The sequence below is a fragment of the Pristiophorus japonicus genome, chromosome 1 (assembly GCF_044704955.1).
Source record: "Pristiophorus japonicus isolate sPriJap1 chromosome 1, sPriJap1.hap1, whole genome shotgun sequence".
NCBI lineage: Eukaryota > Metazoa > Chordata > Chondrichthyes > Pristiophoridae > Pristiophorus > Pristiophorus japonicus.
Window position 1 is genome coordinate 219953150 of NC_091977.1, and position 23287 is coordinate 219976436.

The 23287-nt window shown below is 44.5% G+C and overlaps 1 protein-coding gene across 5 annotated transcripts in view; it reads right to left on the reverse strand.

Annotated features, from left to right (window-relative positions):
* The window catches only part of cntln (centlein, centrosomal protein), a 559253-nt gene extending 537953 nt beyond the window's left edge, over window positions 1-21300 (reverse strand). For 4 of the 5 annotated variants that reach the window (XM_070886564.1, XM_070886537.1, XM_070886546.1 and 1 more), the window contains exons 1-2: window positions 19106-19525; window positions 15503-15596 (exon numbers count right to left, since the gene is read on the reverse strand). In XM_070886564.1, coding sequence (XP_070742665.1) covers window positions 15503-15596; window positions 19106-19197 — 186 coding nt within the window. In that variant the 5' untranslated portion in view covers window positions 19198-19525. Of the gene's footprint in view, window positions 1-15502; window positions 15597-19105; window positions 19526-21229 lie in introns of those variants that run through there. The other variant, XM_070886555.1, reaches the window with a different exon arrangement.
* Between the last annotated feature and the right edge of the window lie 1987 nt (window positions 21301-23287).

A 23287-nucleotide genomic window follows, 5' to 3' on the forward strand; every position in this document is an offset into this window, starting at 1 on the left:
TCCTTAGGATTTAGGTGCTCCGGGACCAGCATACACAATTCTTCGTATGATTTCTCTGTCGGTTTTTCCGGGGCCAGGAGATTCTTCACGAGGCCATAGGTTGTTGCCCCACAGACAGTTAGGACGATTGTCCTTAGTTTGGTAGCGTCCTCGTCCCCTTCCAACTCGTTGGCCACGAAGTATTGGTCGAGTCTCTCCACGAAGGCCTCCAATCGTCCCTTTCTGAGAACTGTGCCAGGATACCGACTGTTGTTTGCATTTTCGCGCGGTTGTTCGTTTCCTCGTCGCCAATTGGTACACTCATAATAAAAGGATGAAACGAAGTACTGTGTACAATGAGCAAGTGTGACCTTAGCTCCTTTAATAAGACTCCAGAGTGCAGGTACCTCGTGGGTGGCCTGCTTATATACTGTGCTCCCAAGGGATGCTGGGATCCCTTGGGACTCCAACAGGTGGGCCCTCTGGTGGTCAGATGTCATGCAGGTTACACAGAGTTAAATACATTACAATATTGAATGTTGGTGCAGGCTCGAAGGGCCGAATGGCCTACTCCTGCACCTATTTTCTATGTTTTCTATGTCTGGGTATTCTGCGGAGAGTGACTCATCTCCTGTCTCCTCAAAGTCTTTCCGCCATCTACAAGGCACTAGTCAGGAGTGTGATGGAATACTCTCCACTTGCCTGGAAGAGTGCAGCTCCAACAATACTCAAGAAGCGCGACACATTCAGAACAAAGCAGCCCCTTGATTGGCACACCATCCACCACTTAAACATTCACTCCCTCACCACTGGTGCACCATGGTTGCAGTATGTACCATCTGCACGCGCAAGACTTCTTAGACAGCACCTCTCAAATTCGCAACCTTGATCTTCTAGCATGGGAACACTACCAAGTCATACACTATCCTGACTTGGAATATATCGCCATTCCTTCATCGTTACTAGGTCAAAATCCTGTAACTCCCTCCTAAACAGCACTATGGGCTTCACCTCATGGACTGCATCGGTTCAAGGCGGCAGCTCACAACCCCCTTCTCAAGGGCAATTAGGAATGGGCAATAAATACTGGCCGTGTCAGCGAAGCCTACATCCCATGAATTAATTTTTTTTTTTAAATAGGGTTGACCTATGAGGAGAGATGGAGTACAATGGGATAATATTCTCTGGAGTTTAGAAGAATGAGAGATGATCTCATTGAAACATATAAAATTATTAGAAGGCTTGACAGGGTAGATGCCGAGAGGCTGTTTCCCTCGGCTAAAGAGTCAAGAACTAGGGGTCATAGTCTCAGGATTGGCCATTTATGACTGAGATGAGACGAAATTTCTTCACCCAGAGGGACGCGAATCTTTGGAATTCTCTACCCTAGAGGGCTGTGGATTTGAATCATTGAGTATATTCAAGGCTGAGATATAGATAGATTTTTGGGCACTAAGAGATTCAAGGGATATGGAAAAGTGGAGCTGATGTAGAAGTTCAGCCATGATATCGAATGCCAGCATTCAATTGAATTAGAAGTGTCATTTTACAAAAATAATATTTATGGCACAATTGCTTCATGGCAAACAACAATTTAATCTACCTTTTGAAAGAAAACATGTTTCATCATTTGGAAGACACTAATAAAATTCATCTAATCACTGGAGTAGAAGCTATGAGTGATGTATTTCACATCATCCCATAAGAGAAAATAAATGTCAGCATTTTAATATTGTGAATAGTTTGAAATACACTTTATTCCACTATTCTTATCCCCAAGTGTAGTTAAAAGCCACGAGTTAACAAATTTTTGACTGCTGCAGAGAGATTCCACAGACAAAGTTCTTGAATGACAGAAGTTGGACAGTGGATAACGTTAGTTCAGAATTTCAGAGTAAAATAAAGGTGCATTTAGAATGTGCCAGTAGCAATATATCTGCACAATAAGAATTATGACATGGTAAAGGGAAGAATATTGTATGGGAAACAATTGAACATGAAATGTATAACACATTTATAATAACCTAACAAATTACGAGAAATAACATGAGTGAGCGTACAGGTCATCTCTGCAAGCATAATAAATTTCACACAAAACCATTCTCCGTGTGATAGGCTTTTTATAAAAGGTCTAGAATTGAAGTGGACAAAATACATATATGTTTTGATACGAGCATTAAAGGCTATGTGGTGTGAGCCAAGTGGCCCCATTAGAAGTCAAGTAATAGGACAGAAGGACTTTCATTCAGTGATTAGAATGTAGAAAAAGTGGAACCACTTTTGTTCAAACCATGAAATCGGCAGATTTTTAAAAAATAATAGTATGCTGTGTTTAAAAAAGGAATGGTGCACATGGAGTGGTGGTCCCATGTTATGCATGGCATTCTCACTGCAATTTGGCTGCTGGTGAAAGGGGATCAAACCTCGGCACATAGCAACACAATCCCACTTAAAGTCAAATATAAAAACAGACAATGCTGGAAACACAGCAGGTCAGTCAGCATCTGTTAAAAGAAGAGATATGCTATTGGCATTTTGAGTATGCAACCCTTCATCCAGCTTTTCTGTTTTTATTGCAGATTTTCAGCATTTGCAGATTTTCCTTCTTATTTTACTGCAAACTAATGTTTGACATTTCATATTTCAACTTGTCTTTTAAAAAAAAATCTTTTCATTTAAAGAAACCCAGCGCAAATAAGGTCTTTACACTTTCATTTGTTATTTTAATCGTGTGCTTAGATGTTTAATTTAGGGTCGTTGCAGCAATAAAGTTAATGATATGAATAGTTTTACTGCTTATATTGTTTATTTCAGCACGAGTTGAAAGCTATTCCTCCTCAGGAGACAGATTCTCTGGCTTTGAAAATTTGGAATTGTTCAGTTATTAGGAGAAAAAAAAAAACAGAACATTTCACCCAAATAGTTTGAAAAAAAGCTAGTGATTGATCAACATTTAATTTGGAATGGGAACTTCTGTTAATTAAAATCACTCAATTTTAATTTTATTTTAATGAGCTTCATCTCCTACTCCAGCATAAACCTGCTAGATTAAATGCTACAGCTTCAACATGAGAAATCAAAGCACAATAGTTAATCAACTGATTCTGAGTCAATAAATAAAAATGATAGACCACTCCACAACAAATACTCCACAGGCAAAGTTTAATATGGTATTACTTACTTCAGAGATGCAACCTAGATTGTGAATGATTTTTACATAACATTTATTGAATGGAAGTGAGTATCCTATAAACTATATCATGATTTCACTCTAAACACTAGCAGGACCAAAATACTGCTATATGAAAGGCCCTGATCTAAAGCCAGACACTTAGGAACAAATTTTACATTTCTAATATCAGTAACACAACAGTCAGGCAATGATTAAGAAGTATAACTTCTTAATTTGGCATTGCTGCCATCATGAGTGTTTTTCCCATTAATTGATTAAATGTGGTGTTGTGGTGTTGATACTCCAGCATGCCACATCACCAGAGAGAAAGTAGATGGCAGGAATGACCATCAGCGAAAGCGATGAATCAATTCACTTACCCATTTTTTAAAATACTTCAAACCTGATCATCAAGAGGAATGAGGATACATAGAATACAGATTTTTAATTTAAAATAAAAATTGCAATTTTTAAAAAAATAGCCATAAAACTTTTGTGCAGGACAAGTTAATGGATTTATTTCATTTCACCTATAAAGCAATTTGTTCTCAGCCAATTTTATATAGTGCTGTTGCTGTGTTGTGAATATATGCAAAAGTACTTCAGTGCTGGTGTGAACATAGTGTACTAATAAAGCAGTTAAAGAACAAGCACCACTGCTCCCACTTGAGAAAGTACAGATGAAATTCAAGCATCTATAGGTCAAGCTCTGTGCCCCAATTCTCAGCTTTGAAGCTCAACCAACACAACGCAATGTCACTTTAAATCTGTACAAGAAAACAAACAGCCATATCGTACTCAATGACAAAAATCATTTGCTTTTATTAAAAAACTTTTAAAAAAATAAATGTGCATATATGGAATTAAATGCCTGGCAACGATACAACCTGGGATTCAGCTGGTAAACCACTCAATCTTCATTCTTACAGTCTGTAACTTTTACAATTCGGACTTTCTCCCAACACTTTTCAGTTACATTCACAGCAAAAAGGCAGATTTCGTAAGCAGACGGAGTATTCCAAGAAAGCGATATCCTTGTGTACAGTGAAAAGTATAGTGTGACACAAAACTAATAATTGCCCTTTAATTACAGTGTAACACATCAAGACCACTATGCTCATAAGAATTAGGAACAGGAGTAGGCCATATGGCCCCTCGAGCCTGCTCCGCCATTCAATAAGATCATGGCTGATCTGATCATGAACTCGGCTCCACTTCCCCGCCCGTTCCCCATAACCCCTTATCCCCTTTATCCTTTAAGAAACTCTCTATTTCCATCTTAAATTTATTCAATGTCCCAGCTTCCACAGCTCAGGCAACGAATTCCACAGATTTATAACCCAAGAAATTGCTCATCTGTTTAAAATGGGCAGCCCCTAATTCTAAGATCATGTCCTCTTGTATCTAGTCTCCCCCCCATCAGTGGAAACATCCTCTCTGCATCCATCTTGTCAAGCCCCCTCATAATCTTATATGTTTCGATAAGATCACCTCTCATTCTTCTGAATTCCAATGAGTAGAGGCCCAACATACTCAACCTTTCCTCATGAGCCAACCCCCTCATTCCCGGAATCAACCTAGTGAACCTTCGCTGAAATGCCTCCAAAGCAAGTACAATATATCCTTTCGTAAATATGGAAACCAAAACTGCACGCAGTATTCCAGGTGTGGCCTCACCAATACCCTGTTTAGCTGTAGTAAGACTTCTCTGCTTTTATACTCCATTCCCTTTGCAATAAAGGCCAAGATACCATTGGCCTTCCTGATCACTTGCTGTATCTGCATACTAACTTTTTGTGTTTCATGCACAAGTACCCTCAGGTCCTGCTAAACTTCAGCACTTTGCAATCTTTCGCCATTTAAATAATAACTTGCTCTTTGATTTTTTTTCTGCCAAAGTGCATGACCTCACACTTTCCAACATTATAATCCATTTGCCAAATTTTTGCCCACTCACTCAGCCTGTCTATGTCCTTTTGCAGAGTTTTTGTGTCCTCCTCACACATTGCTTTTCCTCCCATCTTTGTATCGTCAGCAAACTTGGCTACGTTACACTCAGTCCCTTCTTCCAAGTCATTAGTATAGATTGTAAATAGTTGGGGTCCCAGTACTGATCCCTGTGGCACCCCACTAGTTACTGGTTGCTAATCAGAGAATGAACCATTTATCCCGACTCTCTGTTCGCCAATCCTCTAACACCATGCTGATATATTATACTCTAAAAGATGGTAAACACTATAATACCAATCATTATATTCAGGCCAAAGCAAAATATATTTACAAGTAAGATGCTTACACGGAAATAAAAAGATACAGAAAGTTACTGATTGTAGAAAGTATGTTCTGAAGAGAATACTTAGTCCAATTTCAGCAAGATTTTTGGATGAAACAGTCTTTTATACTCTTTTGCATATGGGTGAAGTAGTGGGTCAAGTTTCGGCCTGAGTTGCTACTATTTTTTTTGGAGCAACTAGTTTAGAATGGAGTATCTTAGAAATTGCAATTCTCGGTATTTAGTTTGCTCCAGTTCTGATGAGTTACAAGTTTCATTTTAGAACAGATTTTTTTTCCCAAAAGGGGGTGTGTCCGGCCACTTACGCCTGTTTCGCAAGTTTAGGCAGCGAAAACTTACTCCAAACTAACTTAGAATGAAGTAAGTGTAGATTTTTGTACGCTCAGAAAAACCTTGTCTACACTTAGAAAATCAAGCTTAAGGAAGAGAGATGGGGGGGGGGGGGGGGGGGGAAGAGTTTACAAACATGAAACACATAATTTTTAAAAATAAAGAGCCATCAATAATAAATAAATCAACCAATAAATCAATCAAAAAAAATGTTTTTAATTAAAAATCAAATTAAAAAAAAATTACGTTTCTACTCACTGACTGCAGCAGCGGGAGCCCTCCAACAGTATGCTGGGACGCCCCCCCCCCCCCCGCAAACTGTGTGTCTCTCTCTCTCGGTCAGTGTCTCGGTTTCTGACAGCGAGGAGGGGGAGGAAGGGAAGGGAGAGAGGGGAGAAAGAGAGAGAAAGAGGAGAGAGAGAGAGAGAGAGAGAGAGAGAGAGAGAAAGAGGAGAGAGAGAGAGAGAAAAAGAGAGAGAGAGAGAGAGAGAGAGAGAGAGAGAGAGAGAGAAAAGAGAGAGAGAGAGAGAGAAAAAGAGAGAGAGAGAAAAAGAGAGAGAGAGAGAAAGAGAGAGAGAAAAAGAGAGAGAGAGAGAGAGAGGGTGGGGGGGGGGGGGGGGGGGGGGAGGCTGAACGGGACCGGCCGATGAGAGGAAGCCGGGCCGAAGACTTTGGTCGGGGCCCGCCCCCAGCAAGATGCCGGGTGGGTTCCGCTGAAGACGTGGGGGGGGGGGGGGGGTGCAGTGGCGGGAGCGCCCCGGACCGGGAGCGAGGGCTTGGGTGGGGGGCGGGGGTGGGGTGAGCCGGCCGGAGCGTGAGCTGAACTCGAGGATGGAGGTCCAGTCCTATCTTCATCACCCCAGTGAGTCCATTCGCCCAAGGCTCGGGGTGGCATGCTTCGGGCCCTTCCCAGAGCCTGGAGCTGCTGCACATGTGCGCACGCTGTCGCGCGCACGTGCAGAGATCCCAGCACTGTTTTCAGCGCCGGGACCTGGCTCCGCCCCCCACAGCTTGTGCTGTGCCGCGCTGCGCCGAGGGCCTGGATCGACCTGAGGAATGACACAAGATGACAGAAAGATTAGTGGGAAAACAGGTTGTGTAGAGGACACAGAGACTGCAAAGAGATTTAGATAGGTTAAGCGAATGGGCTAAGGTTTGGCAGATGGAATACAATGTCGGAAAATGGGAGGTCATCCACCTTGGGGGAAAAAAAAAAAAACAGTAAAAGGGAATATTATTTGCATGGGGAGAAATTACAACATGCTGCGGTGCAGAGGGAACTGGGGGTCCTTGTGCATGAAACTCTTTTAGGAGTTAACAGAAAAACATTAAACCGTGCCCCCCGATCTGGGGGAAACACCAACATTTACAATGCTTTTTTTTTGGCACAGAATCGAATTTTTTTCCAAGTGCCCCCTATAAAAGGGGAGGGGGACACTAAAAGCACCGGCAATTAAAACAAATTAAACTTTTAAACATAAAATCAAATTAAATCCCATATAGTTAGTTTGCAGGTGCAGCAGGTAATCAGGAAGGCAAATGGAATGTTGGCCTTCATTGCGAGAGGGATGGAGTACAAAAGCAGGGAGGTCCTGCTGCAACTGTACAGGGTATTGGAGTACTGCGGCAGTTTTGGTCACCTTACTTAAGGAAGGATATACTAGCTTTGGAGGGGGTACAGAGACTAGGCTGATTCCGGAGATGAGGGAATTAAGGGTTATGGGGAGCGGACAGGTAAGTGGAGCCGAGTTCACGGTCAGATCAGCCACGATCTTGTTGAATGGCAGAGCAGGCTCGAGGGGCTAGATGGCCTACTCCTGTTCCTAAATCTTATGTTCTTATGTTCTAAGGGGAGAATACCGAGGTAAGTTTTCAGTGCGGGGTTTTGAGCGTGGAAATCAGGTGTGACTTGCGGGGCTGCGCCGTTGTAGGCGCGGCCCAAAACTTGACCCCAATATTCCTGCACACCAGATGGATTTTAATTATCTAACTCAAAAAACGAGCTGAAAATTGAACTAAAGATGCTTGGGAGATGACACATCTCTCAGGTCAAAAAAGTCCATGAATAAAGTGCTATTCATTCAGTCAAGTTCAAAGACAATAGGGCTTCCTGTGCACATAATCACTTGACAAGTTTCTGTTCATAGTTTGCTCAACCTTTGCACATGTATTAATGCTTGACCAACGTATAATTAGATTAGCACCTGGGACAAAGCTTCACGTTCTGGCCCATTTACAGATCAAAGAAACTGCCTGCATTCTTCACACAGCTCGGCTCCAGTCTCCACCTTGTAGTTTAGTAAGCAGACAGTTCCTATCTTAACCTTTTTTTCAAAAATACATTTACCCTTTATATATATGGTTATTTAAAATATGTACAATACAGTAATATTTCCTATTCAACAGGATGAAAAGTGCATTTGTCACAATATTTGACAAAATAGCTTCACAAGGTATTCAGGATCAATTGTGTTTATAATTCAGTTAGATTCAGCATAGTTGTGGAAAAGGACAAAGATAGATCAGGAGTAAAAGTTCTCAATTGGGGAAAGGCCAATTTTACTAAGCTGAGATGTGATTTAGCAAATGTGGATTGGAAAAAGCTATTTGAAGGTAAATCAGTGTCAGAGCAGGTTCAAGGAAGAGACAGTAAGGGTTCAGAGCAAATATGTTCCCACAAAGAAAAAGGGTGGGACTCCCAAATCTAGAGCCCCTTGAATGTCAAAGGACAAACAGGGTAGGAGAAGGCAAAAAAGGGAACCTTATGTCAGATACTGAGAGCTAAATACTGCAGAAAGCCTAGGAGGAGTATAGAAAGCGCAGGGGTGAAGTTAAAAAAGTGCAAAGAGAGCATGAAAAAAATCTTGGCAAGTAAAATCAAGGAAAACAAAGATGTTTTATAAATACATAGGAGAGCAAGAGGATCACAAAAGAGCAAGGCCTATTAGAGACCAAGGCCCCAAGTTTCGGGCCGCGCCGGACGCCTGTTCTTCACGCCCAAACGTGCGCAGGAAAGAATCTGCGAGATTCTCTGCCTCCTCGGAGCTTGAACTCAGCTTGGCGCGGCGCGCACATCACAGCGGGGGGCGGAGCCAGACACTCGCGCCGATCCTGTAAGCAGTGGGGAGGGCGGGTCTAATTCAAATGAGGCAACGTCGTGCCGGCAACTCCGCGTGTGCGCTTTGGAGCGTGCGCGCAGTGTGAAACAAACATTGGCACTCGGCCATTTTTAAAGGGACTGGAGGAAGTGAAGATTTGTCTCTTGGACCCCTGGAAAGGCTTGTGATTTAATTTTTGAGATATTTGTGTGTGTGAGGGAGTGCTTTGAGCAGCACTGTTGAATAAATCACCTGCTGAAATCAGTGAGTTCAACTTTTCACTGCTAAACTTGCAGAACCGGTGCTGCATTGGTGCATGCAAATTAAGGACTGTGTTTTGAGAAATAAGAGTGCCAATTCAACTTTGCAATGGATCAACGTCCACCAAGAACAAAGAATTTCTTGCATGAGGAAGTAGAGATATTAGTCAATGTAATTGAGCAGAGATGGCAGGAGCTAGATACCAGCAACAGAGGTCGCATAAAAGTGCCACCAAAAGAAAATAAACGGTGGAACCAAGTTGCAGAAGATTACTGCGCAGTGGTTTACACCATGAGATCTGGAAGCCAGTGCAAAAAGAAATGGCACAACCTTGATCAAGTAGTTAATGCAAGTAATATTTCCCATTTTTAATTTAATCGTAATTGTAACCTGGCTATCTGTATGTCCCACCTGCAGAAAGATGCACTCTGTAAAAAGTTATATTTTACTCTTTGCAGAAGAAATTGGCCCACAACAAAAGAGAGGCAACTCAGACAGGAGGAGGCACGCCCAATCTGCATGCACTGACACCCTTGGAACAAAGGGTAGCTGCTATGATGAGTCGTACATGGAGAAAAGCAATCAGTACAGCACAAGCTGGGCCCGCACGCGAGGAAGAGGGCAAGTCCTGAAAATACATCGTGGCCCTTTAAATCAACCTGCTGCCTAACCTGCTATGTGGGAGAGTACTCATGCCACCCATCCGGCCCCCTCCCTTGCTGTTAAACATTTGACTGTTCTGATGTATTTTGCAGATGATGATGATGCTGCTGCTGCCAACCCTGAGGATCCTGAGGGTACAGAAGAAGAACCAGTACAACCAGATGCAGACAATCCAGACTGGATGATGGCAGCGATGACTGAAATGTCTGCGGGGCGAGTTTCCAAATTAATGTTTATGAGCCCCCATCAAGGGGCATCAGAGTTTCAACCCCTAGCATAGGTCTTGGTTCCACCTTCCATGGTTTTGATTCCGATGTTGCGGGTCCCAGTGGTGCTGCTGGTATAATGCAGCATATTCTACAGTCAGTGCACTATCATCCGAGCCTGCGCCTCCCTCTCGCATAGGTTTTGATTCCAACACTGTGGGTCCCAGTGCTGCTGCTGATATCATGGAGCAGTTTACACCCATTCGTCCAACATCCCAGCCCACGGCTCGCATTCGAGTGCTGTCGTCTGGAACACCGAGCGTCCTACCGTTCCAGCCCGAGCCTCTCCCTCTAGTTCTGCCGCCTGCAACACAGAGCGTCCCACAGTCCCAGCCTGCGCCTCCCTGTGTAGTGGTGCCGCTTGCAACACCAAGCGTCCCACCGTTCGTGCCCGCGCCTCCCAGTGTAGTGGTACCACGAGGCAGACCCAGGCAGAGAAGGAGATTGGAGGCACGCTCTCCTGAGATGCAGCGTGCAACAGATGCGGCTCAGGTTGTGGCATTGGGTACGGAGACCAATGAGCTTACCCGATCACTCATCGGGGGCGTCAGTGCAGTGGGTGAAGAGTTGACGGTCCTGACGAGAGAAATAGCAGTAATGACACGGGAACTTAGGGAGGGAATGTCCGAGGGAGTGCAATCGACGGCACAGGCCATCATGGAGGGCATGCAAGTGTCGGCACAGGCCGTCAGGGAGGGCCTGGTTGAGATAGCTGCTGCAATAAGGGCACACAGCCCAGCCAATCAAATGACACCCCCATGAAGAAGTGAACATTCACTGAGATATGGATGAGACATGGTTGCAGCCTTTCTTTGCTGCTTTTGTTCTTGTTCTTGATGTAGCTGTAGTAGCGTTTTTCAAATTGAAATTGTTTTGTAAGTTTTGTAACTTTACAACTTATAAGTGATCTTAAAGTTTTTAAAGTGATCTTCAAGAGTCATATTAAAAAGTATAGTTTGATACAACAAATATTTTATTAGTGACGTTAACTTTTCAATAAAATATTTTTTCATTAAAACTGTTTCACGTTCCATTAACATAACACAACGTAAGAATAATTGCAAAGAATAAACATGTCCATGCGCAAAAGTGGTCGCAGAGCCCTCAGGCATCAGTAGTTGAAGCGTTCACGGATGAGCTGCTGGCGCAAGTCTCGAGCAATCGTTAAAGGGGCACGATGGACGGCCCTCCTCCGACCTCGTGCTCCGGCAGCAGTCACTTGCATGCTTTCCTGATCGTCGTCATCATCCACATCCTGCTGTTCAGCATTATCATGCACTGGACCCTCACGTAGGTCTTCTGATTCCACTACCAGCTCCTGCTGCCTCATGATGGCTAAGTTATGAAGCATGCAGCACATAACAGTGAACTGACCAACAATCTGAGAGTATAGCAACTATCCTCCAGAATGATCCAGACATCGGAATCGCTGTTTCAATATGCCAATGGTCCTCTCAATGATGCTGCGCGTCGCAATGTGCGCCATGTTGTATTGACGGTCAGCTTCTGTCCGTGTCACCCATAGGGGTGTCATGAGCCAGGTGATCAGGCCGTACCCTTTGTCTCCCAGTAGCCAGCTCTGCCCTTCTGGCTGCTGCTCAAACATGTCAGATAGAACGCTGTCGCGTAGGATGAACGCATCGTGGGTGCTGCCAGGGTATCTCGCATCGACTGACATGATGCGCTGCTTGTCATCACACACGAGCTGCACACTGATTGAGTGGAAACCTTTTCTATTTCGATACTGCTCAGAATTCTCCACAGGTGCTCGCAAGGCTATGTGGGTACAATCAATGCAGCCCTGTACCTTTGGGAAGCCGGCAATCCTGAAGAAGCCGGCAATCCTGAAGAAGCCCACAACCCTCTCATGGATCGCTTGTGCGGTCATTGGGAAATTGATGAAGTCTTTCCGTCGCGCACACAGTGCAACCGTGACCTGGTAAATGCAGGCATGTTTTGCACGTTGAGAGATGGCACACACATCTCCAGTTGTAGCCTGAAACGATCCCGAGGCATAGAAAGAAAGTGCAGCTATTACCTTTCACTGCAACAGACAGGGAAGTTGGCGTTCTGCTTCTGGGCTGCAAATCTGCTCTCACCATATCAGAGATCTCAGTGACAACTTCTCTGCGAAAACGCAGCCTTTTCACACAATCAGCCTCGCTCATGTCCAGGTACGATCGCCTGGCTCGATATTGTCGACGTGGGTAAGGTCTCCTGCCCATCAACCTACGGGCTACGACATTCCTGGTGCGGTGAGCTCTAATCAATTCTCTCCTATGCAGTGAATTGATGGCGAACCATTACATAACACGTGGTGTTGACAATGCAGCACCCATTATGCAAATTTAAGGATAAAACTATCTATGTGGCTGCCTCTCCCTGTCCAAATGGCCTCAGTCCTCCTCACAGCTCGAAGGCTGCTTGATTGCTGTGTCTTTGCCTGCCGTCCAGTCAATGACGATGCCCCTATCCCGTGGCCAAATGGCCTCAGTCCCCTCCCAGCTCGAAGGCTGCTGCTATATCTCGGCTGCCGTCAAGCCACTGACGCCGCCCCTATCGCGTGGCTGAATGGCCTCAACTCCTTTCGAAAGCTGCGTGCATGTTGATTCTTCGGCTGTCGGCCAGCCACTGACGGAATGAAGGCCTGCCTGAAGCACCGCAGCTCAGCTCGAAGGCTGCTTGCTGCCACTGTTGGGGCTGTCGTCGAGACACTGACGCCACACCCCTGCCTGTCTCCAACATGAAAGGTCTGCCTGAAGCACAGCCGCTTGAAGGCTGCTAATGTTTCACACCGGTAGGAACATGGATTATTTAATCTTTTCTTTGCTTATAAATTTTTATTCAGGTTGGATTTATTTGTATAATATTTGTACAAGTATGACTGCTGATTGATTGTAGAATTTAATGACTTCCCTCCCCCCCGCCCCTCTTCCCCCACTCCCCCCGCCCCTCCCCCTCGTTCCCTACGCCTAATTTGTAACCTACGCCTGATTTTCTAAAGTGTAGACAAGGTTTTTTCGAGCGTACAAAAACTGCCTAAACTTTGAAAACAGGCATAAGTGACCGGACACACCCCCTTTTGAAAATAAAATTCTGTTCCAAAGTGAAACTGTTCTAACTGACTAGAACTGGAGCAAACTAAATGCCGAGAATTCAAATTTCTAAGATACTACATTCTAAACCAGTTGCTCCAAAAAAACAGGAGCAACTCAGGCTAAAACTTGGCCCCCAAAAATGTAACCCAGGTGTTGAGGTGGAAGACGTGGCTATGGTCCTTAACTAATACTTTGCGTCTATTGTCACAAAAGAGGGGCGATGCGGACATTGCAGTTAAGGAAGAAGTGTGTGAAATATTAGACGACATAAACAGAGAGAGAGGAAGTATTAAGCGGTTTAGCATCTTTGAAAGTAGATAAATCACCAGGCCCAGAAGAAATGTATCCCAGGTTATAAGAGAAGCAAGGGAGGAAATAAACTGACAATGTATTGAACAGTAGAACTTGCTAGAAGCTGGGAAAAGACACACCAACCAGCCAAAACCAAAATGGTGTTTCAGAGACTGGTGCTGGCCAAAGGCAATAAATATATCCATAAAGATAACACTTTTCAAACCCAATCACCAACCAGTATCCTCTATTCAAGAATAAACACAGAAAATGCTGGAAACATGTACAGGTCAGGTAGCAACTGTGGAACAAAAGCAAAATACTACAGATGGTGGAATCTGGAATAAAAACAGAAAATGCTGTTAATCTCAGCAGGTCAGGCAACATCTGTGGAGAGAAAGCAGAGTTAATGTTTCGGGTCGATGACCCTTTGTCAGAACTGGAGAGTGTTCGGAAAGAACAGATTCTTAACAAGCACTGAAAGGGGGAGGGTAAGAAAGAAGAAGAGGGAAGTATGAGATAGGTTGGAAGACAGAAGAGACTGTGGAGAGAGGAACAGAGTTAACGTTTCAGGTCGATGACAGATGCTGCCTGATCTACTGAGTGTTTCTAGCATTAATCATCCTTACTTCAGATTTCCAGCATCCACAGTATTTTGCTTTTGTTTGTCTCTTACAGTACATGCTACCTGCATGATTACTCATAACAAAAACTGAAGATTATCACTCATTAAACTTGCATAGTTAATCCTAAACAAAACACATTAAATTCACAGTAAATACTCAGCAATAATTTCTCGTCTTTAATATCATCTCATATTTAAGGGTCAAATTTTAACTGTTCACACATTGACCTTTCAGTTCTGACTTGACAGATCATTCGCTGCAACTGTCAAATTCTTATCGCTGACGCAGTTAGGCTGATTACACACCAACTGCCCAGCAATTACGCAGGAAAATTTTAGGGCTGGTGCAAACAGGTGCAGGAGCCTGTTTGCACAGCAGAAGAGGGGGGGGGGGGGGGGGGGAAATATGCAGCAGCTTGAAATATACAGTTATTTTCATAATGATAAAAATGTAGTTAAAATTATCTTTAAATATTTATAGCCACCTGACTAATATATCCAGTTTCTAACTATTACAACAACATTCGCAGAGACAAATAGGCAAAGGGTGAAAACAAACTACCAAAGCACTGGCGTCCTTTTCATTTCAGAGCAAGATCACAAAGATGTGTTTATTATAAAAAATATGCCACTTGTGCAGTAGCTGCGATGTATTTCACAAAACAGATTCACCCACAGAAAGAAACAGAAAAAAAAAATCAAGTGTCTAACGTTTTCGGTTAACTGTTTGAAATGCAATGACATAGCAGACTGTTCCTTGAGGCTTTCATGATGTGAACCAAACTATTAATGAAATGTGATTTCCCTGCAGTGAAACTTTTGCACACATGAAACCTAGACACACAAGCCGGACATTTACATCGCGTCGCTAAAATGAAGCATTAAAAAAATCATGAATAGACATCGGAGGTTTCTGTTTCCTGATTGGCGCATCTCCCCGCGTGATCACAGGTACGCTTACGCACATGGTGCCCCTCTGGAATCCGTGGGCCACTACACTGCGCACAACTCCGCAACAAAATAATGCAAGTTTTCGAAGGGAGCCTCGCACCAGGTAAGTGCAGATTTCTTTCGGAGATCGGCAGTATACTCCTTAGCTTTGCCACCAACCACAATTTCAGTGCAATAGACAACAGAATTTATGGTTTTATGGAATAGACTAGTTTAAATAAAATAGAAAATTCTCTTTTTTCATTTTAGGTTATACCTGTAGCATTCTTCACTTGCACATTCACTGTTGTTTTTACATAGGAATACATAACATTTACAGCACAGAACTCAGCCACTCGGCCCCACTGGTCTGTGCCAGCGTTTATACTGTACACGAGCTTTAGGTCAATAGATCTTGAAATCTCAATCTCTACTGCACCTCAAAAAAGTCAACTGCAAAAGTGGACAACTTCCATACGATACGAACAAAACCCACCTGACACTGAGCAAGTTCTTCCGACAGTCTCCGCACTTGTTCCTCCAGCAGTAGCCGAGAGTCACGCTGTTTTGAAGCCATGTTAGTGAAACACCTTTTTAAAAAAGCAGAAAGAAAAACATTAAAATCAGATGATAATTACTACAATAGATCTGGTTAGTCCCCACCTGGAATACTCTGTTCAGTTCTGGGCACCACATCTCAGGAAGGATATACTGTCCTCGGGGCGGGTGCAGCACAGATTCATTAGAATGATACCGGGAATAATAGGGTTAAGTTATGCGGACAAATTGCAGACTGGGCTTGTATTTAATTGAGGATAGAAGATTTAGGGGTGATCAAACTGAGGTGTTTAAAATGATCGAAGGAAAGAGGAGAGAGAGAAAAAAAGATTTCCTCTCGTGTGGGAATCCAGAACAATGGGGCATATCCTTAAAAGTAGAGCTAGACCGTTCAGGGGTGATGTCAGGGAGCACCTCTTCACACGAAGGGTAGTGGAAATTCAAGTTTGCTGATGATACAAAGCTTGATGGGAATGCAAGTTGTGAGGAGGATGCAAAGAGGCTTCAAGGGGATATAGACAGGCTAAGTGCATGAGCAAGAACATGGAAAATGGAATATAGGGCTCAAATTTCCCCCAGAGTTGCCCCGCTTTTTTTTTGAGCAAGTAGCTTTTTTTGGAGTAACTAAAAATCGCAAATTTCCCCACTTAACTTGCTCCAGTGCAAGTCAGTTAGTTAATTTTTTGCTTTAGTTTTGTTTTTTTTCTCCAAAAGGGGGAGTGACCAGCCACTTACACCTGTTTTGGCCATAGAAGCAAATGTGGCAAGCTGAAAGTTACTCCAAACTAACTTGGGCTAATGTATGTGGCCACTTTTGTAGGCACAGTAAAACCTTACCGACAAATAAGAAATCAGCACAGGTAGCCAGAGATGGCGGGGGGGAGGTGAGTTAGAGGATTCCAACGCTCTAAAAGACCTTCACAACATTACAACATCTTCAGCACAACATCACCACAAATAAAAGATAAATCAGCTACAGAAAAGAGAGCGGTCCAACCTTGGCGACTGCAGAACGCACCGGCTAGCCCTCCCGCCAGGGCTAGGGGCGGCAGGCATGCATGACTGTAGGGGTGAGGGATTTTAACTTTTTACAGTTGACCCTAAATGTAGCGTGGTCCTAATGGAGGATGCAAAATATTTTGATGCAAAATTTCTTTTATTATGAATTTTACAGTGCACTTCAACGATACAAACAACAACATCCACAGCAGGAAAGAAAGTCTGCACCCATCCCTCACCCACATCTTGGGGAAAGTGCACTTCCTTATAGGATCGGTGATGATGATGGTGGTGGTGGTAGTGGGGGGGGGGGGGGGGGTTGGGGACACAGCTTGGGTTTGACCAGTGGCTGGTGCGTGGAGTGAAGTGGGAGTGAAATTCAAGTCTCCGGCCTTTGTGCCCTTATTGCAGAAGCCAGCTCCCTCATGACATCTGCCATCGTCTGCACACCCTCTGCAATGTCCACCCTCAGCTCCCATCTTAGTGCAGAGATTTCACCCGATAGTGTGGCGAGTTCATCACGCATTCCAGTGACGGCCGCCACGAGTGATCTTGAGGGCATTGGTCTCCTCACCCAATGAGAAAATCTGATTTACTTCTGTTGAGGGCTGCCTCTCAGGAGAGACTGGTTGGCTTCTCGTTCCCCTTGCCGTGGGTCTACCTAGTGGCACCCCTCCAGTGCGAGGCGCAGGCTGGGATGGTGGGGCACTGGGTGTCTCAAGATGCATTTCCTGACCGCCACTCGAACCCGCAACCTCGGAACGTGTGAACCATGGAAGGTCGCCGAGGAGCTAATGGAGGATTCTGGCTGTGGTGCCCTGTGATATGTCACGATCGATATCACTATCTCCTGAGCACACATTTCCATGGACCCCTCCTCCCCCCCCCCACCCGCCTTGGTCTGGAGCGCACGCATCTGGATCCTCAGGATCTTGAGGAGTGTCGTCTTCTTCTGCAAAAGACAATACAACAGTCAAATGGTTAGCAGCACAGGAGGGAGCATGATGGGTGGCATGAGTAGTCTCACGCGTAGCAGGCCAGTGAGCAGGTTGATTTGAAGGGCCACTATGCATTTTAATGACACCCTCACGTGTGGGTCTAGCTTGCGCAGAGTTTATTCTTTTTCTGCCAGTGCGAGTCAGCAAGGCAGCAACCCTCTGTTCCAGGGGTGTCGGTGCAGATTTGGCGGACCTCCTCCTGTTCCAGTTCTCGCCCTCTTGTTTTGGGCCAATTTCTTCTGCAAAGAGGAAAATATAAATTGTCAGACATGGTGCGCTTCAGATGGGTGGGACACATACAGATGCTCACATTTTCCACTGCAATTCAATATAAAGATGAAGAAATTACTTATACACACTACTTGACCAATGTCCTGCCATTTCTTCTTGCATTGGCTTCCAGATCTTGCAGTGTTGACTCCAGCAGAGAATTCTTCGGCAACGAGGTTCCACCTTTTCCTCATTTCCTTGGGGGAGACCTTTGACAGACCACTCTTGCCGATATCCAGCTCCAGCCATTTCTCCTCAGTAGCCGTTACTAATTTCTCCACTTCCTTATGGAGGAAATTCTTGATTCTTCTTGCACGCTTTTGTGCCATTGGTCTATTGGACTCAAACGCAGATAATGTTCAAAGATCACACTTACAACCATCTGGCACTCCTTTCCACTCCCTCAGCCACACAAAAATCAATATTCAGATCTCACCTTTATATGTGCTCCATAGCCACTTATTCTGAGGACACTCTCCCTTTAATTGGCCAATTGCCAAGCTGGCTGTTACACTGCGCACAGACTGGAGCGCCCATTGTGCACACTGAAACAGTCATGTGTGCCCCTGCTGGCACTACACGACACGCTGGGCCCAAGCCCCACCCCCCTACCGGGCACGCTGAGCAAGCGCGGCCGAAGATCCGACCCCCACACACACACACACACACACACACACGCTGCTGCGCTGATGCGGATGACAAGGGAGCGGCCAAATTCACAGGAAGATTTTTGGCGCGTTCTCTCCTCCAGGAAGTCGGCGCACCACATCGAGGTACGCCGCTATTAAGCGGCTGGGGAAATTTGGGGCCAGAATGTGGAGAAATGTGAAGTTATCCACTTTGGTAAGAAAAATAGAAAAGCAGAGAAATTTTTAAATGGTGAGAGATTGGGAAATGTTGGTGTTCAGAGGGACCTGGGTGCCCTTGTACACAAATCACTGAAAGTTAACATGGAGGCACAAGCAAGCAATTATGAAAGCAAATAGTATGTTGACCTTTATTACAACAGGATTTGAGTACAAGAGTAAAGACATCTTATTGCAATTATATAGGGCCCTGGTGAGACCACACCTGGAGTATTGTGCACAGTTTTGGTCTCCTTACCCAAGGAAGGATATACTTCCAATAGAGGGAGTGCAACAAAGGTTCACCAGACTAATTCCTGGGATGGCAGGGGGGGTTTATCCTAAGAGAAGAAATTGACCAGACCAGGCCTATATTCTCGAGTTTAGAAGAATGAGAGGTGATCTGATTGAAACATATAAAATTCTTACAGGCTTAGACAAGGTAGATGCAGGGAGGATGTTTCCTCTGGCTGGGGAGTCGAGAAACAGCAGTCACAGTCTCCAAATAAGGGGTCAGCCATTTAGGAGTGAGACGAGGAGAAACTTCTTCACTCAGGAGGGTGGTAAATCTTTGGAATTCTCTACCGCAGAGGGCTGTGCAGGCTCAGTCTTCACAACAGAGATCGATAGCTTTTTGAATATTAAAGGAGTCAAGGGATTATGGGGACACAGTGTAGAAAAGTGGAGTTGAGGTCGAAGATCAGCCATGATCTTATTGCATGGCGGAGCAGGCTCGAGGGGTGGAATGGCATACTCCTGCACCTAATTCTTATGTTCTTGACCTCCTAACCCTAGTCATATTCAATGTTCCCTATAAGCTGCGCAACTCTCTGCCATCCCACAGAGCCCAGGACCAGCTTCTCCAAGGTTAAAGTTCGTGCGTGGCAAAACTGTGAATGGACTGAGCAGCGCCTTAAAAGGGGCATGCAACCAAAGAAAATTACAGGGACCATTGGCCAAGCCTAACACTAATCATGTCATGACCTTAATCCCCAACACCTAGTCTTAAATTATAACCCTAAACCCTAGCCCTGGTCAGAAATCATAACCCTAACCCCCAGTCAGAACGCTAAACCCGAGATACAAGTCTTAACCCGAACCCTTAGACATAACCCTAACCCGAGTCAAGCCATGAGCTGAACCCTGAACCCTAGACATAAATCAGAACCCTAACCTCTAACCCTGGTCATTACTCTGACCAGAGTTGCAACCCCAAACCTTAAATTGTGTCATTTATGTCAGCCTGCACTGTCAACAGTCACTTGCATTGAGCGTGGTGCCGCCCATTCCCCTGGCACGCAGCGCAGGCCCAGCACCGGGATCTGGCTTTAGGGTTAGCACTCAGGTTTGGGGTGTGTGTTTAGCGCTCAGGTTTGGGGTGTGTGTTTAGTGCTCTGTCAGAAGGTTGTGGGTTCAAGTCCCACTCCAGAAACTCAAACACATAAATCTAGGCTGACACTCCCAAGTGCAGCGCTGAGAGTGCTGCACTGTTGGAGGTGCCGTCTTTCAGATGAAACGTTCTGGCCAATATTTGTCCCTTCAACCAACATAACAAAAAAAAAGATTATCTGGTCATTTGATGTGTGTGGGAGCTTGCCGTGCAGAGGTTGACTGCTGAGTTTCCCACATTACAACAGTGACTACACTCCAAAAGTACTTCATTAACTGTAGAATTTTGAGATGTCTGGTGGTCATGAAAGGCACTATATAAATGCAAGTCTTTCCTTTTTTGTTTAACACTAGGGTTTGGGGTTTAGGGTTTGTGGTCAGCACTCTGATTTGGGCTTTAGGGTTTCCTCTCAGCTTTGGGGTTTTCTCTCGGGACTACAGTTTGGGAGTTTGCTCTGGGGCTTTAGGGTATCAGGATTGCTCCCAACTTTGAGGTTTGCTGTCTGCTCCCAGCTTTGGGGTTTGGATAACACACTGGCTTCCCACATTCTACCCTACGTAAACAAGAGGTGATCCAAAACTCAGCAGCCTGTGTCCTAACTTGCACCAAATCCCACTCACTCATCACCCCTGTGCTCGCTGACCGACATTGGCTCCTGGTTATGCAACACCTCAATTTCAAAATTCTCATCCTTATTTTCAAATCCCTCCATGGCTTCGCCCCTCCCCATCTCTGTAATCTCCTTCAACCCCATAAGCCCCAGAGATGTCTGCGCTCCTCTAATTCTCAACCATTGGTGGCCAAACTCTAGAGCTCCCTGCCTCAACCTCTCCGCCTCTTTCCTCCTTCAAGACGCTCCTCAAAACCTACCTCTTTGACCAAGCTTTTGGTCACCTGCGCTCATTTCTACTTACACTGCTCAGAGTCAAATAGTTATTGCATAATACTCCTGTGAAGCGCCTTGGGACGTTTCACTACATTAAAGGCTCTATATAAATACAAACTGTTGTTGCCTCTCGGCTTTGGAGCCTGGGGTCTTTCCCGGGTTCCGGGTGGTTACCGCTGGTTGCCCCGGTAACGGGCGCGGGCCCAGCGCACTAGCTCGGGCTCTGTTTAGAGACAATTAAACAAACGGCCCCAAGCGACAGAAAGGAACGACTGACCATCCACTGCCGGCGCTCGGTCCGCTCTCCGCTCTCTCCGCTCTCCGCTCTCTCCCGGTCCCGCCGCCGCTCGATCAACTTCGGTTGGTTCAAACTCCCCGCCTCCCGTAAAGCAAATTCACGTCCGTGCGCGACACTTTACGGCAGTGTGGCGTGGCCCCGCCCAGAGCCCAGCCTCTTCCTCTTGGCCCCGCCCCTTCCTTTGGACCGCACCCCTTCCACACACACTGAGCAATGTCACACTGGAACTTGCATTTCTCTAGAGGGCCTTACAACTTTGATACAAAAAAAACCATCAATAAACCGAGTGAATGGATGTACATTAAACATTCTAGTTTGTCCACGAAGCAGAGTGGCTGAAACTGTCACTTATTCAATTATTTACTTAGTATGACATGTCGGTTAAAGAAAGGGAGACTTTTTTTGGTTACCAGAAATCAGTAAAAATATATTTTTAAATCTTGGTAGATCTTTCTGGTGGTTTTGTTCATGATGATTTGGACGAAACACTATTTGACAATGACAGAGATGCTATAGTATGCAACACACTATGTATTAAACCAAACTATCTGCATCTTTGTTTTTATTCATTCACATAATCTGGCGTCACTGATATGGGCAGCATTTATTGCCCATCCCTAAACTCAATCATGTGATTTGCAAAACTTTCACAACAAAAGGAATCAATAGCTAATAATAATAATAGAGGATGAAATCTGTGGCAATAACATACAACAGATATTGCCAATGACCATACACATTACTCATGGACTGATATAATGCCAAAGCAGCCAATCTGATCATACTGTGGTGAGGCTGTTTTTTTCTCAATTGCTTAATATCTGATGGGAACATCTCAGATTATCTTTTGTCTGTTAACCATAAAACACATATGTAGCCTTTAACTCATTAAAATCCTTCAATCATTCTTTTGTTGAACTAGCTTTCAGTAAATGAAAGTAAGTCAGTTTCACATTGTTACCACTAACCATTTTTTTAATAGAAGTACATAGGATTTGCTGTGTATGACAATAAGAGTGTTTATGCCATGTGGGGGATAACTACACAGCCACTGATTTACAGTGCTGAATAAGTCAAATTCCATTTTTAAAATGTATTCTGGGATTTTTACCAGTGCTGTAGGGATTGCATTTCACAACTCTGTCCATTATTCTGTGAACACCGTTAATGAGTGAATGAGTGGCACTTGTATAAATGTGTGTATATATATAATAAATGTGATTTAGTTCCGTGTTAGGGCATCCTGCACTTTTGCAGTGATGGGTACAGCCCTGGGCTTTCATAGCACTGGAGAATGCTCCTGAGGTTCAATACAACTGGAATTGGAATTTGAGATTTGACTCACTGGTGGATTCCTAATGTCTAACAGCAGTGAGAGGGGAACTTGCCTATGAGGGGAACTGTTTAGTTCAGCACATGTAGGGTATGATGGGCATAAACCTACTATTCTATGTAGTCAAAAGGTTGTGGGTTTAAGCCCCACTCCAGAGACTTGAGCACAAAATCCAGGCTGACACTCCAGTGCAGTATTGAGGAAGTGCTGCACTGTCTGAGGAGCTGTCTTTCAGATGAGATGTCTGCTCTCCCAGCTGGATGTAAAAGATCCCATTGCACTATTTTGAAGAAGAGCAGGGGAGTTCTCCCAGGTATCCTGGGGCAATATTGAACCAACATCAATAAAAAAATCTGATCATTGCTGTTGTGGAACCTTGCTGTGTGCAAATTGGCTGCCGCATTTCCTACTTTACAATAGAGACTACAAAAGTACTTAACTGGCTGTAAAACGCTTTGGGATATCAGTGAACAATATCCTCTGGTCTTTTGCCTGCTGATGTAAGTAGTATTTGGCTAGTGCTGGGCCAGCATATTGACCTCTACTCTCCATCATTACCCAGAAAGGAAAATTATGCTAATATCCTTACTTTTAGACCAATCACTGACTGATCACATTACTGACAATAGCTGATACAAGTTAGTAATTTCACAAAACAAAATATTGGGTCTGCACAGGAGAGCAGCCCAACACTTTCAAGTTAA